Genomic DNA, 13,570 nt, shown 5'->3' with positions numbered 1-13,570 from the left:
CTCAACACAATGTATCCATTCGCTCTCTGCCTATTGGCCGCAGTGTCATCTGTCTCTGCGTCAACTGCTCAGACATGCAAGACTCTCGACGCCAAGATCCCCGGCCGTGTCTCTTACCCAGACAGCACCGCATACAATGCTTCCATCTCGTCCTACTACAGCGGCCAGGAACGGGATTTAAATCCCGGTTGCATCTTCAGACCTACCAGCACTTCTGAGGTCTCTCAGTTTATCAAGCTGGTGACTTCGAGCGGAAACACTCAGTTCGCCGTGAGAGGAGGTGGTCATACCCTCTGGCCCGGCGCCGCCAATGTCGATGGCGGCATTACTGTCGATATGCGTGCGATGAACAGTCTATCGTTGAGCGAAGACCACAAGATTGCCCATCTGGGAGCGGGAGCCGTCTTCAGTGACATTTATCCCCAGCTTACGCCCTATAACCTGACTGTTATGGGAGGTCGGGTCCCAGGCATTGGGGCAGGAGGCTTCGTCACCGGTGGTAAGTATTCATTGTGTCTGATATCTCATGATTTACAAATGCTGACTCAAAGCTACCTAGGCGGCATCACTTTCCTATCCCGCAAACATGGCTTCAGCTGTGACAACGTCTATGGCTACGAAGTCGTCCTCGCTAGCGGCAAAGTTGTCTACGCCAGCCAGAGCTCCAATTCCGACCTCTGGCTTGCCCTCAAGGGCGGATCAAACAACTTTGGCATCATAACCCGCTTCGACCTTGCCGCCTTTCCCTTGGGCAACATGTGGTACAGCGATCTGAGTTACAATTACACCGACAGCGTGTTGTCGGCCAATGCCAAGGCCTTCAGCAAGTTTATGAAGCCGGCCAACTACGACAGCGCCGCCATGATGGGCATGTTCGTGTACTATACGAACCAGGGCTTTGGCGTTTCGAATGCCATGTGGTATGTTGAAGACGTTGCCAATCCAAAGGTTTACGATGCCTTCACCCAAATCCCCAACCTAGGCGGCGTCTCGGAGCTTGCCACTGTTGACAAGGTCGTCAACGACTTCGGACAGAACCTTCCAGCAACTACCGGCCGGTAAGCCTGACCCAGCCTTGGCAATAGGAGATGTCCGAGCTAATCATGATTGGAAACCTCTCAGGTCATACCAACTCACCTTCACGTTCAACAACCCCCCTGCTTCCGTCTACCTGCAGCTGATCCAAATCTGGGAGAAACGCATCACGGCTCTCTCAAAGGTCGAAGGGCTCTTCATCGAGTTCCTCTTCCAACCCCAGCCTGTCACCAACGGCACCAACATGTTTGGCCTGACCCCAGGAAAGACTGACTACGTGCTCATCGACATGACGGCCGCCTACGACAACGCGTCTGACGATGCTCTGGTTGAGTCCGTCATCAACGACATTGTGAAGCAGCAGCGCGCACTGCTGAAGTCGAGTAAATACCTTGTCGACTTCATCTACCTCAACTATGCCGACATTTCGCAAAATGTGCTGAGCACCTGGGGCGCCGGCAATCTCGCGAAGCTGCAGGCCGTCAGCAAGAAGTACGATCCAAAGGGTGTTTTCCAGACTAGATCTCCTGGCGGTTATAAGTTGTTTAAGAAATGAGGGCAGTTGTCACTTTGATACGTCTGTTGCTGTTTTTGTCGATATTGTTAGAATAGCCGTGCAGCTTGGAGAGGGTTTGTTTACTTCCGTTGTAGATGCTAGAGATGTATGTAATAATAGAATTATTTGTGTTGAGAACTACGCTCTCACATTTCACATATAAAAGAAAACGGACTATATAGGCCCCTCCTAGAGTTTGAATTGGTTTGCATTATTATGTCTCTCGCAGGAATAGGCCTTGATAATAACATTCGGAACCCAGGCTTACATCCTAGCTGCAGGCTCCCCTGATAAGTGTGTGCAGCCTCGGCATGGGATTGGCTTGTAGCTCCCCGCACGTCTTACGATGATGTCCGACCATTGAGCAGTTGTGAGAGAATTCCATGTAGTTTCGTGGCCTGAACAAAGCGGCTGTGCGCTCAGGCAGCAAGATCGCAGTCACAAACATCCGGAGGCCTGTCCGTATGCAGCGGACAAGTCACGTCTCCATGTACCTCACAGGTCGATCAAAAGCCTCACTTCAATTGCTTGACGATGAGCTTGAGTTGGTGGTCGCAATGGTGGAAACAGTCTCCAAGCGGCGGCAATGAACATGCGCCCAAGAAAGCGCCGACATATCGCATACGCGGCGTGCCCAACGACTGGGACAAGGACAGGCTGGAGACGTTCCTCGCTGAAAGAGGCTTTATATCGCGACCTTCCGTACGGTCCCTGGCCATCGAGTTCCACGGGCGGTCGCAGACAGCTACGGTTCTCTTCGATACCACCGGCCATCTGCCACTGAAGATACCCCTGCCTGATTCAGGCGGCGAGTCCCACAGTCTGGCGTTGGATCCTGGCTTTCTGAGCATCACGAGTCTCTTTACGCCCTGCCAACAGGATCATAAAGTCGAGTAAGTGCATGCAGTCGGTTCCCTCCGAATGGACGAATGGACGAATGGATGAATTACTAATTAACGCTTCAAAGCATCATTGCTATATCTGGCCTCAGCGGACACGCATTCGGATCGTTCAAAGAGCGAAACGGAGAGTACATGTGGCTGAGAGACTCACTTCCGCACGCCATGGTTGATGAGAATGGCAAGAATACTGCACGCGTAATGATATACGGCTACGACTCAAGTCTTCCAAACAGCGACAGCTTTCAGAATCTCGAGGACCTTGGGACTGCGCTTCATTTCACGCTTCGAATGCTGGCAGTTGACGGCAAGTTTAAGCCCATTGTATTTATTGCTCACAGCTTGGGCGGACTGGTCGTCAAACAGGTTTGTTCGCTCATCATAATCTGCAGCCATTTGCGATAACGCCATCTCACATTGCCCTGTTAGTTTCTCATTTCTCTCAGCAATTCCAGCGACGAACTGGATAAGAAATTAAGACGCGCAGTCTACGGCATCGCCTTCTTTGGTGTCCCTCATGATGGCATGGATATTCGTTCGCTGATTCCCATGGCTGGGAACGGACCAAACCGATTCCTGCTCGAGTCTATTGGATCCTATAGCTCGCAGGTCCTCAGCACTCAGCAGCGTGATTTCACACAAGCTTTGGGAGGCCAGGGGGAGACTGAGCTTATTTCATTCTACGAAACACGAATGTCGCCAACCGCGATCAAGGTGCGTTTCCCAACGTCTAGCTAGTTGGCGAACTGTGCTAATGCTAGAGTATAACAGGATGATGAGGGCAGATGGAGCATGACAGGAGAGCCAGCTATTCTAGTATCGAAAGCGTCAGCCACTCATTGCAGGCCGTGGGAGAGCGGACCCGAGCATACCTGCGCCATTCATCGTACGCACTCCGACATGGTCAAGTTTGCGGACCAAGATCCCGAATATGACAAGGTCCTCGGCCGGATTGCTAGTCTTGCGAAGCGCGCGGTTCATATGCGAAGAAGTATGTAGAGTCAAGATCCAATGTGATGGGGATTGGGATGCTAACGAAAGAGTTCACAGGTCCGATACAGCCGAGTCTATCTCAGCCGGAACAGGAATGCCTCAAATCACTGGCCTTTGAGAGAATGCAGAGCCGCGGCAATGACATCGATCGCGCCGTCAAAGGCACGTGCGAGTGGTTGCTGAAGCACGAGACATACATGAGCTGGGCCGCGAATCATCAAGGCCTACTCTGGATCAAGGGCAAACCGGGCGCGGGCAAGTCCACGCTTCTCAAGTTCGCCTTGAGCAAGCAAAGAGATATGCCCAGCGCCACAGACCGCGATCTCGTGCTGTGCTTCTTCTTCCACGGCCGTGGTGACGCTCTTCAGAGAGCACCGTTAGGCTTATTCCGCTCCCTTCTTCATCAGATCCTCAAACAGATACCCGGAGCCCTGTCAGACCTCGTCGACAGCTATCAGGAGAAGTGCAGGGAGATTGGTGATCCATCAGAAGCGTGGCAGTGGCATCCAGAAGAGTTGTGGCACTTTCTGGAGGCTTCAGTTCCTCGGATTCTCGGGGCTCGTCCAATCTGGTTGTTTGTCGACGCGCTGGATGAATGTGGCGAGGCGGATGCGGTGGACTTGGCGATGAAGTTCAAGTCTCTGCTGGACAGCTTACCATCCTCTGCAACCCAGGACATTCACATCTGCTTCAGCTGTCGCCACTACCCGATACCGCCAGATCTAGATGGCGTATTCGAGATTTGTGTCGAAGATGAGAACGGAGATGATGTTTCCGCCTACGTGCGGCAAAGGCTCTCAGCGACCTTTGTCCGCGAGGCATCTTCCATTGCGGACCTGGTCACTTCTCGTGCAGCAGGCGTCTTTATGTGGGCGCGACTCGTGCTGGAGCGTGTTCTCCGCCTTGAGCGGCAGCGAGCCAGTTGGGGGAAGATCCAGGATGAGATCTGCTCTATCCCCCCCGATATGGACAGTCTATACCTGGACCATGTCCAGAGAATGGAGGACAAGGTCGCTTCCTTGAGGCTCATTCACTGGCTCTGCTTTGCCGTGAGGCCCTTGTCACTTGTGGAGGTATATTGGGCCCTGGCCGTCGACGCCGATTGCCCGCACAAGTCCTTGAAAGAGTGCGGAAGCACAGAAGACTATGGCACTGACGAGGACATGGAACGGCGAGTTATAGCGCTGAGCTGCGGACTGGCTGAGTCCGTTACCTCAACCTCCCAGACAAATATTGTGCAATTTATCCACCAGTCCGTCAAGGACTTCTTCGTCGACAAAGGGCTGCTAGTCTTGGACAGCAGCTCGGCAACGGTCAACGAAGCCATTGGAAGGGCGCATTTCTTGCTATCCAGGACATGCATACACTATGTTTTGATGGAAGACTTTTGCGACGTAAAAACCTTCAGTTGGTATGAATTGGCAGCTCAGTTTCCCTTCATAACTTATGCTGCCACAGGATGGACAACGCACGCGCATGAGAGCGATAGTCTAGGTGTTTCCCAGGACGATCTCCTCCAGCTGTTCCGTTGGCCGTCAAGCGACCTTTTGAATCAGTGGGCTCGAGTTCTCGACCGGGTGGTCACAAATGGGCTCGACCGTCAACCGGAAAAGTCCAGTCTTGTGCAGGTTGCAGCGAGGTACGGGCTTACAGGACTCTTGTCCGCCATTCTACAAGATACCAGTCGGATCAGCGAAAATGTCAATCTGAAGGATGACTATTCTCGAGGACCGCTCGCGTGGGCTGCAATGTCTGACCAGGAGTCTATAGTCGAGATGTTGCTTGACACAGGACTGGTCGAGATTGATCCGGGTGATGACTTCGGCATGACACCGCTGGCTTTGGCCGCAGAAAATGGGCATGAAGCCATTGTCAAGCAGCTACTCGCCACAGGAGAAGTGAACATCAATTCGAGGGATTGCCATCACCATTCCCCGCTCTCATGGGCTGCGGAGAATGGACACGAGGCTGTGGTCCAGCTTTTGCTGGACACAGGGCAGGTCGACATCAATATCAAAGACAAGTTTGGCCAGACTCCCCTATCGTATGCTGCGGAGAACGGGCACGAGGCTGTGGTCCGGCAGTTGTTGGCCACGGGACAGGTCGTGGTTGATGCCAAAGACAATGACGGCCAGACAGCGTTAGGCTACGCCGCTTACAGAGGGCATGCGGGTGTTGTCAAGTTGTTGCTTGACACGGGAGAGGCTGAAGCCGGCGTCAAGGACAATGAGAAGAGATTACCGTTATCATTAGCCGCAGCGAATGGGCAGGAGGCTATAGTCCATCTCTTGCTCGATAGAGGGCTTGAAGTCGACGCCAGAGACGCAGCAGGCCGTACGGCGCTTTCATGGGCAGCGTCGAACGGGCACGATGCCATGGTCAGATTGCTGCATAGCAAGGGCGCCCAACTCGATTCCAAAGAAAAGACGAGACGTACGCCATTGTCGAGGGCAGCGGCAAGCGGGCGCGAGGCTGTGGTAGCTCTCCTACTGGAGGAAGGCGTCGAAGTCGACTCGAGGAGTCTCTATGACGAGACACCTCTCTTGTTAGCTGCGGAATATGGTTACGCGGGCGTCATTGCTCTCTTACTTGACAAGGGTGCCGCGGTCGATGCAAAGGATATTGACGGTCGGACGCCACTATTGCGAGCTGCTTGGCGAGGGCACGAGGCGGTGATTAGACTGTTGCTGGCGAACAATGCAGACGTCGATGCTGAGGATGAGGAAGGCGAAACGGCGCTTTCAATAGCCACGGCGAACAGGCGTCAAGGTGCAGTTGAGCTTCTGAAGGCACATGCCATGACTTCTACTGCGTCTCCCCAATGAATCATTGAGGCTGGGCAATCCTTTATATGATTATACGTCATGCCAAATGAACACCTCACAGATTCATGTTACCTACACTACCAGGCGGGATGCAAGAATGTCGGATCGGAAAGCTAAAACGTCATGATATGGAAGAATAGCCTCTGATTCCCACATCCCACATCAGCACTAGACTTGATGATTTCATAGCCTTGCAATGCCGATTGCCTATAAATGTCAAGGATGCCGCCTAACATCGTGATGCAGTTATCCATGAAATACTATACCTTCACTACGTCAGGGTCTGTATCGCATCTACCTCCAGGGCACTCGACTCACCATGTGGTCGCGACAAACTTCCATTTCAGTCTCAGCCTCGCCACACGAAGACCCAGAAACGATGCGAAAGGTGATGAGCATGCACATCGAAAGAGTGTTTGGAGAAACCGACGAAGCCACCCGCGGCAAGACAATGGAGTCGCTCTATCACGAAGACGTGACTTGGTTGCAGCCTGCCGAATATTCGGGGGACCAAGCCATCATCAGGGGCAGAGATTACGTGAATGCGACGATTCAAAAAGAACAGAATCAGTTCCCCGGGTTCTTCATTACGCACGACAACGAAGGGTACGTTGCCGTTACGCAGAATCTGGGCATTGTGCACTGGCAACTTGGGCCGCGGGAACAGCCTGACATGATCAAAGCATGCCACTACCTCTTGTTTGAGGATGGAAGGATCAAGGCGTTTTGGACGGCGCACTTGAAGATGCCTACAGGACAGCCGTCGGCGTGACAGACGAAGTGGAAGTTGTGATACGATAGTATGTCATGCGGAATTGGGACACCTCGATGCCTGTTGTCTACTTGCGAAAGGGCTTGAGTCGTCGATCGTCTAGATTATTCAGATTGGCAAATCACTTTTCGGTTACAAATATCCATACAAGCTTGAGTGAGCGAGCGAACGAATCATAAGCGGTATCGTATAGCGTAAGTATGATCAATATCTGGCAACAAGAAATACATGTACTTCGTCCCCGAATGCGTGCGCTTCTCAGTTGTCCAAATCGCCGGCTGTGCCTATCTCGGAATCCTCGCTGGCTGCAACCCACATATATCCATTCAGTCGGCGTGAATCTGTAGTCTTCCCTTTGGCAGTCCTGGCTTCAGGGTGTCGTCGAAGAAAGCCATCCACCCATCGCTTTCCAAGGGGTTGACTGTCGCCGCCAGCCCTGACGACCCTTGAGGCAAACTCCTTGATCTGGTCATGTGTCGGGGGAAGCCCGAGCTGATCTTGAACTTGAACCCATTGAGCGAGAAGAAGTTCCTGCTCTTTCGAGAGTCGTTGAAGGCTTTCATATGCCTCGCATCTTGACTGGCTGCCCTTCAGACGCTTCTGGAGAGTCGTGCGCGAAACACCCCAGCGCTGTGCCGCCTTTCGCTGGGACGTGCCGTTCTTGATGGCGGTTAATGCGGAGGAAATGGCATCTTCATCGGGCTGAGTCATTGCTAGCAGAGGTTTCAGTCGGATCAAACACTCTCAGCGGCCGATGACGGCTATTCAGTCGCAATCATTCGCGTCGTTGTTGTTGTTTACTTAGACATGGAGGAGAAATGGCGGTGGCCACCTAGTCCATGTACGTGGCCTGACTTTAACCTGTACCCGCAGCCACAGAGACTTTGGACTGGGGGTGTTCGTGAGCCCCCTTGATCCCGTATGTAGTACGGCAGATGTCCTCCTAATAGAGCACTTGAGCTATGTTGTAAATGAAGCACACACAAAGAAAGCCAGAGAGTCCCCTTTCCCTCCGTGTTACCCTTCAATTCTTCCTTTTTGACTTTTGCTTTGCTTTTGAACACCAAGTTCGTCTTGGTGAATGAAAAACTAGGTATCCTCGATCCATGGCTTGTTCGATGCCCCCTCATGAGCGAGGCGCAGCATACCCGGCAAAGGGCCACAGAATCTTCTCAGCAAAACTAGGACAGCACCCAATTATTCTAGAGGCGGGATCGAGTGAGTGCACGGCAATAACGACATGATTGTTGTAGTATTATCTTGATTGTCTGGACCGATTGCATTCTTGCTGTGTAATTGAAGGTGCGTCCACTCCAAAGTGCTGTGTAGAGTCAAGTGCTGAATAGCATCAGATTTTGACCATAGCCTCTTTATGTATATCTGCACACTGCGTAAGTCGTCTATTACTACTAGGGGGGCCTCTATCTCGGCCACCCTAGTAGTCGAGAATCCGTCGGCAAATGCAACACGGCTATGCCTTGTTTCCCAAAGATAGACAGCCTTGACCTATACATGCACAGCTACGCTCCGTCTCCAGTCTTGTAGATGTCTGAGTATACAAATATAACGAAAAGCGTCAGACTATTGGAAAAGCGGGTGGTTATGGCAGTAGGATCAAGTTCGATGGGGCCTTATATGGGCATGTCGCTGATGAGTATCCATCCATATGCCCCCAATAAAAGGTGGCTCATCAGTGCCATGGATTCTATTTTTGTGAAGACTTCTTTCTTGACAAGCTAGAGCATCCATGGATCGATCCACGCACATGAGATCCGCGGGCTTGATGGGTGCAGAGACACGCATAGGCAGGGATTATTAGGAGGGGAAAACTGGCGGATTCACCAGGAATCGGGCGACTTGAGATGCAGCGGCGCCGAGGATCGTCCATCCTCCGAATTGCTGCACCTGCAAAGACCGGGTTTCGCTCCTCTGGCCATCGTGGGCTGAGCTGAGACGAGCTGAGCGGAGCATGCAAGAAGGCAAGGCCCGCGGCAACGAGGCTGCAAGACAAAGAGAAATACTACATAGCATCGAAGCGGTCAGGATCGGATCACGGCATCAGGAGGAGCTGAATGACTTTTTAGCGCCGCGAGCAGGGGGGAGCATGTGTCTGGGATGGGAATGCGGTTGTCGATGAAGGGATGACTCGTGACGGGAGCAGAGAGAGAAGAAGAAGATCCGGAGGCGGCATCATAGATGTTTGATGGTCGAGCATCCATGTCTTGAATCTCGCGATAGGCCGAGGCTAGTGCTGTCTATCAATCTCTATGGCAGGTTTGCGTTCCCTGTTTCGAGCATCCTCTCCTCTAGCCGCTGAGGCAAATGCCGTTGGCAGCTCGTCGTTGCATGGCCTGGTCGCGTGCCGTCAGAGTCCAGTGATACATGCTTGACTCTACGATGGACTGCTCGAGACGGCGTTTGTTGTGTCAAGGGCCTCATCCCAGACCAGTCCTAGAGTCTTTGTCTGCCAAGCACTCCTACGTTTATCATAGTAACATCTAGACAGCGCTGAAGTCGCTGCATTGACGCATTGAAGCTCTGAAGGGGGGCAGTGGATGGATCCATAGCGGCGTAAATCGTGTGCAATCTCAGCGCCTTGCCTCCTTTTCTCCACCCAATCTTGCCAGGGAAATGCGTCGTGCCGGGGGTTTCGCCTCATCGTCAGCCTCTTGAGCGCCCTGCGCCTCCATGGCCATGGGCTTATAACGCTGAGGTGTGCACTATCGTGGCAAGCAGCAAACAATGCAGTACTACTACTACTACTACGTACCTTATGTAGGTGATCTCTCTGGGGCGGCTCAGGATTGCAGATTGCGGTTATTAATAGAGCAAGATGAAGCGCAACTCCACCTGCAAGAGAGGCATCGTGGCCGCCTTTTTTTTTCCCTTTTGTCTAATCATCCTTCCCACCAGCTGTAACGGTGACACAGTGTTGATGAGAGGCTGCCCGTATAGGTAGGTATGTGCGACTATACATACATGTAGTAGTATGTGGATGCATGTTGGCTGGCGCGAGGTTTGTGTGGCTCAAGGCTTCCCAGAATAACTTTGGGGCTGGCCCGACCAGCAATACAGCAAGCCTCAAAGGATCTTCCTCTGGTGTACACTTGCATGTTGTGACGACCATATAAATAAGGTAGTCTACAGTAAGGTATCATCTATCAGACCCTTCCCAGAGCATTCAACTTCTACCTCTCTCTCTCTCTCTCTCTCTCTTCGTAGCATCAACTCAGGAGCTCGATCCTTTGTACTACCGATTCATTCATAAAAGAAAAAAAAGAACCCACCGCTCTAGACGGATCGAAACCCCTCGCTAGGCCGCGGACCCTTTTCCCTTCCCCTGCTGGGCTGCTTTGAAGCTATTTCAACTCATTCGCTCCTTTCCAACCATTCAAATCTCCAGCCGCCTGGGGTCAGGCGTCTCTGGCGCCGGGCCGCTCGAGCAGGAAACCGGGCAGGCCAAACATAAAACACACTCATGCGGCCCTCATTCCCCCTTTTTCTGACTGCAAGGCACCAAGAAGCTCCGCGACGACACGCTGAATGAACTGAAGGATAAACCGCGACGAGTCTCATACGTTGATCGTCATAACATAACATACCTAATCTCACAACACGGCAACACACACCACACACGCCCTACACCAGCATATATATATATATATAGACGGAGCTTCACCCCGGGAACTACAAATTCCACCATGGCTGACCACCTGGACCCCGGAGCAGCTCCCGGCACCGCTGACCAGCCGTCGCCGGGGCGTCGCCGGTCGAGGAACCCCCTCAGGAACATGATCCAGCACCTGACGGTCGAGTCGCCGTCGGGCATCAGCGACGGCTCCGGCTCGCGACGCTCATCCCTCATCCGCCGCCTCAGCGGGCAGAAGAGCCGCAGCCCGTCGGCGCACTCAGACGCCGCCTCGAGCTCGCGGCCCAACTCGCGGCCCGCCTCGTCACAGGGCGTCAACCGCGACCCGGCGCTGTGCGACTCGTGCGCGCGGCTGGCCGCAGAAATCGAGGAGACGCTGGACGAGGTCGACGCGACGTTTGCGCGGCCGGCCGACGGCGGAGCGGCCGGCGACTTTGCGACGCGGGAGCACTTTGTATCGCGGCTGCGCTTCCTCGAGGAGAACCGCTGGGCGGCGACGTGTCCGCTGTGCAAGCTCTTCTGGGACCTGCACGTGGCCGGCAAGGAGCCCGGCGAGTATCACCTGGTGGCGCTGTCGACGCGCGACACGAGCTACTTCATCGACTCGGCCAAGATGAACAGCCAGGACCATCCGGCCAAGGGCCGCTCCAAGGGCCTCAGCCCGGCCTTCTTCTCCGTCATCTCAAAGGCCAAAGCCGGCGGCCGGGACCCGGATGTGGACCCCGAGTGGTTCCGCGAGGCCGGCATGCTGCTCCGGACGCGGCCCGAGATGCTGGTGGACGCGGCCAGGGGGAGGACCGGGCCCGAGGCGAGGCTGGCGGTGTCGTCGACTCCCGGAGCGTCTCCGCTGCCGTCGCCGACTCTGTGCTTGCCTGACGATGCCTCGTGGACGCAGAGGGGGATCTGGGGACGGGACATTGACAGGGTCGCCGACCTCAACATCGTGCGGGAGTGGCTTCACTTTTGCGACAATCATCACCAGGGACGATGCTCGAGGAGGCCGGTTAGGGCCGAGATTGCGGGATTCCGGCTCATCGACTGCGCCCAGTCGCCCCCGCGGGTGGTTGAGAGATCGCTGCGAGACGACTACGTTGCGCTGAGTTACGTCTGGGGAGACGCACAGGTCGAGGAGGGCAGCTGGCCGCAAGTTGTTCGCGATGCCGCCTCTGTGGTGACCCAGCTGGGCTTCCGCTATCTCTGGGTCGATCGCTACTGCACGGACGACAACAGGCCGGATCACAAGATGGCGCATGTCCAGCGCATGGACGAGATATACGAGGGCGCCGCCTTCACCATCATTGCCGCTGCTGGCGAGAATGCCATGCACGGATTACCAGGAGTAGGGGCGACATCTCGACCTGCTCAGCCAAAGTACAAATTCACCACGTCGAACATCACCCTGGTTTCGAGTCTGCAAGATCCGCGACTGCTGATAGAGCGCTCTACGTGGTTCACTAGAGGCTGGACCTACCAGGAGGGGCTCCTCTCGCGACGACGCCTCGTCTTTACGGAACAGCAGATGTACTGGGAATGCGAAGGAATGGCCTGCCCAGAAGCAATAGACCTACCCTTTGAATTCTATCACGACCCCGAGGAGAGACGTCTGTGCGATTTCGTACGGCCGGGATTATTCAACGGCGTGTCTTACATGGACGGCAGCTGGGAGCAGTGGAAGAAGCTGCCTCAGAAACGAAGCGAGGCGAGCACACTGAGTATCTTCCGAGAAGTCGACCAGCATATTACAAAGTACACGAGCCGGAGCCTCACCCGAGACGAGGATTCTCTGGACGCAAGCTTGGGAATATGGAGGGAGTTGGAGAGCACGCTTGGAAGGGGGAAGCTCAGCGATCTGGTGGGAATCCCGATGTGGGCGCCCCTGGCTGCTCAACCGACCGACGATAAGGAGGGACCTGTACTACCAAGGACGAGACACTTGTTTGCCTTGTCGACTTGCTTCTGGCACCACAAAGTCGGTACACAAGCTCGAAGGAGGAATCACCTGCCCAGCTGGTCATGGGCAGGCTGGTCTGGCCCAGTAGAGCTCTTTTCATCCATCACTATCGCCGCCGATCCCGAGTCCAGGACAAAGGGCCGCAAGATCCTCAACCACCACTACGTGACGGCCACCCAGCTGACGAGAAACGAGCAATCTTCGATACAGTGGACATACTCGCCTGAGATGGCAGTACTGGCCCCCGATGGCACCACAGTGTATGACTTTGGGGACAATATCGTCGCTGCCGGTCCTCCACGGTTCCGCCCCGGCAAATACGCCCTGCATGTGCAGGATCCGCTGGTCCTGGACCGCGTCAAGGCCAAGACGCATTCTGACGGCTGGCTGTTTAGCGGTCTGAGTGTTGATGTGCGGATGAGTCGCGGGAGCGGCACCGAGACAGCGTGCCTGGGTGGCGAGGAGGCCATAGGCAGCATCAAGGAGTACATCACGAAACACGGAAAGGGAGAGCAGATGAGCGTATTGTGGTTTGTTGAAGAGGCCTTGGTGATGCTTCTGGTTGTGGAAAAGACGAGTAGAGGGACGTGGGAGCGGGTGGGGAGGATGAGGATGGCTTTCAAGGAGGATGCAAAGGATGTGGTGAGGGCTTGTGGCAGACTGGACGAATTGGTTGGGAGACTGCCTCTGAGAAGGTTAGGGGAGAATATCGTGATTGAGTAGATGAAGAGGCTCTTAATGTTTAGACAATACCGATGACTGCCGTACCTGGTATGCAAGTGGATATCTTAATACAGACCGTATTACCACTCATTTTGTATCGACGATGAACCGTGGTCAAGCGGATAAACTGCCGTCTATTCTACGAAAGAAGTGGTAGCTAACGCAAC

At 54.1% G+C, this 13,570-nt stretch overlaps 5 protein-coding genes across 5 annotated transcripts; 3 read left to right on the top strand and 2 right to left on the bottom strand.

Annotated features, from left to right (window-relative positions):
- Positions 1 to 9: 9 nt before the first annotated feature.
- Positions 10 to 1,591, top strand: TRIREDRAFT_69650 (Hypothetical protein; the record flags this gene model as incomplete). The annotated part of the gene is made up of 3 exons (XM_006969175.1): positions 10 to 499; positions 560 to 1,058; positions 1,123 to 1,591. The coding sequence occupies 3 exons, from the start codon at positions 10 to 12 to the stop codon at positions 1,589 to 1,591; spliced, it is 1,458 nt and encodes a 485-aa protein (XP_006969237.1).
- A 2,014-nt stretch (positions 1,592 to 3,605) lies between these two features.
- Positions 3,606 to 6,224, top strand: TRIREDRAFT_52222 (uncharacterized protein; the record flags this gene model as incomplete). Its single annotated transcript, XM_006969174.1, has 2 exons — positions 3,606 to 5,166; positions 5,965 to 6,224. Coding segments are annotated over 2 exons (1,821 nt in total), but the record flags the coding sequence as incomplete, so codon positions are not given.
- A 1,178-nt stretch (positions 6,225 to 7,402) lies between these two features.
- Positions 7,403 to 7,791, bottom strand: TRIREDRAFT_111736 (uncharacterized protein). Its single transcript, XM_006969124.1, has one exon. The coding sequence runs from the start codon at positions 7,641 to 7,643 to the stop codon at positions 7,407 to 7,409; it is 237 nt and encodes a 78-aa protein (XP_006969186.1). The 5' UTR covers positions 7,644 to 7,791; the 3' UTR covers positions 7,403 to 7,406.
- A 1,877-nt stretch (positions 7,792 to 9,668) lies between these two features.
- Positions 9,669 to 10,081, bottom strand: TRIREDRAFT_111735 (uncharacterized protein; the record flags this gene model as incomplete). The annotated part of the gene is made up of 3 exons (XM_006969123.1): positions 9,669 to 9,800; positions 9,851 to 9,930; positions 10,060 to 10,081. The coding sequence occupies 3 exons, from the start codon at positions 10,079 to 10,081 to the stop codon at positions 9,669 to 9,671; spliced, it is 234 nt and encodes a 77-aa protein (XP_006969185.1).
- Positions 10,082 to 10,781: 700 nt separating this feature from the next.
- Positions 10,782 to 13,403, top strand: TRIREDRAFT_23332 (uncharacterized protein; the record flags this gene model as incomplete). Its single annotated transcript, XM_006969112.1, has 1 exon — positions 10,782 to 13,403. One exon carries the CDS (start codon positions 10,782 to 10,784, stop codon positions 13,401 to 13,403), a length of 2,622 nt encoding a protein of 873 aa, XP_006969174.1.
- Positions 13,404 to 13,570: the final 167 nt, after the last annotated feature.

Source organism: Trichoderma reesei, assembly GCF_000167675.1.
Source record: "Trichoderma reesei QM6a unplaced genomic scaffold TRIREscaffold_29, whole genome shotgun sequence".
Taxonomy (NCBI): Eukaryota; Fungi; Ascomycota; class Sordariomycetes; order Hypocreales; family Hypocreaceae; genus Trichoderma; species Trichoderma reesei.
The sequence above is the reverse complement of the archived record's forward strand: the minus strand, read 5'-3'. Positions and strand labels throughout refer to the sequence as shown.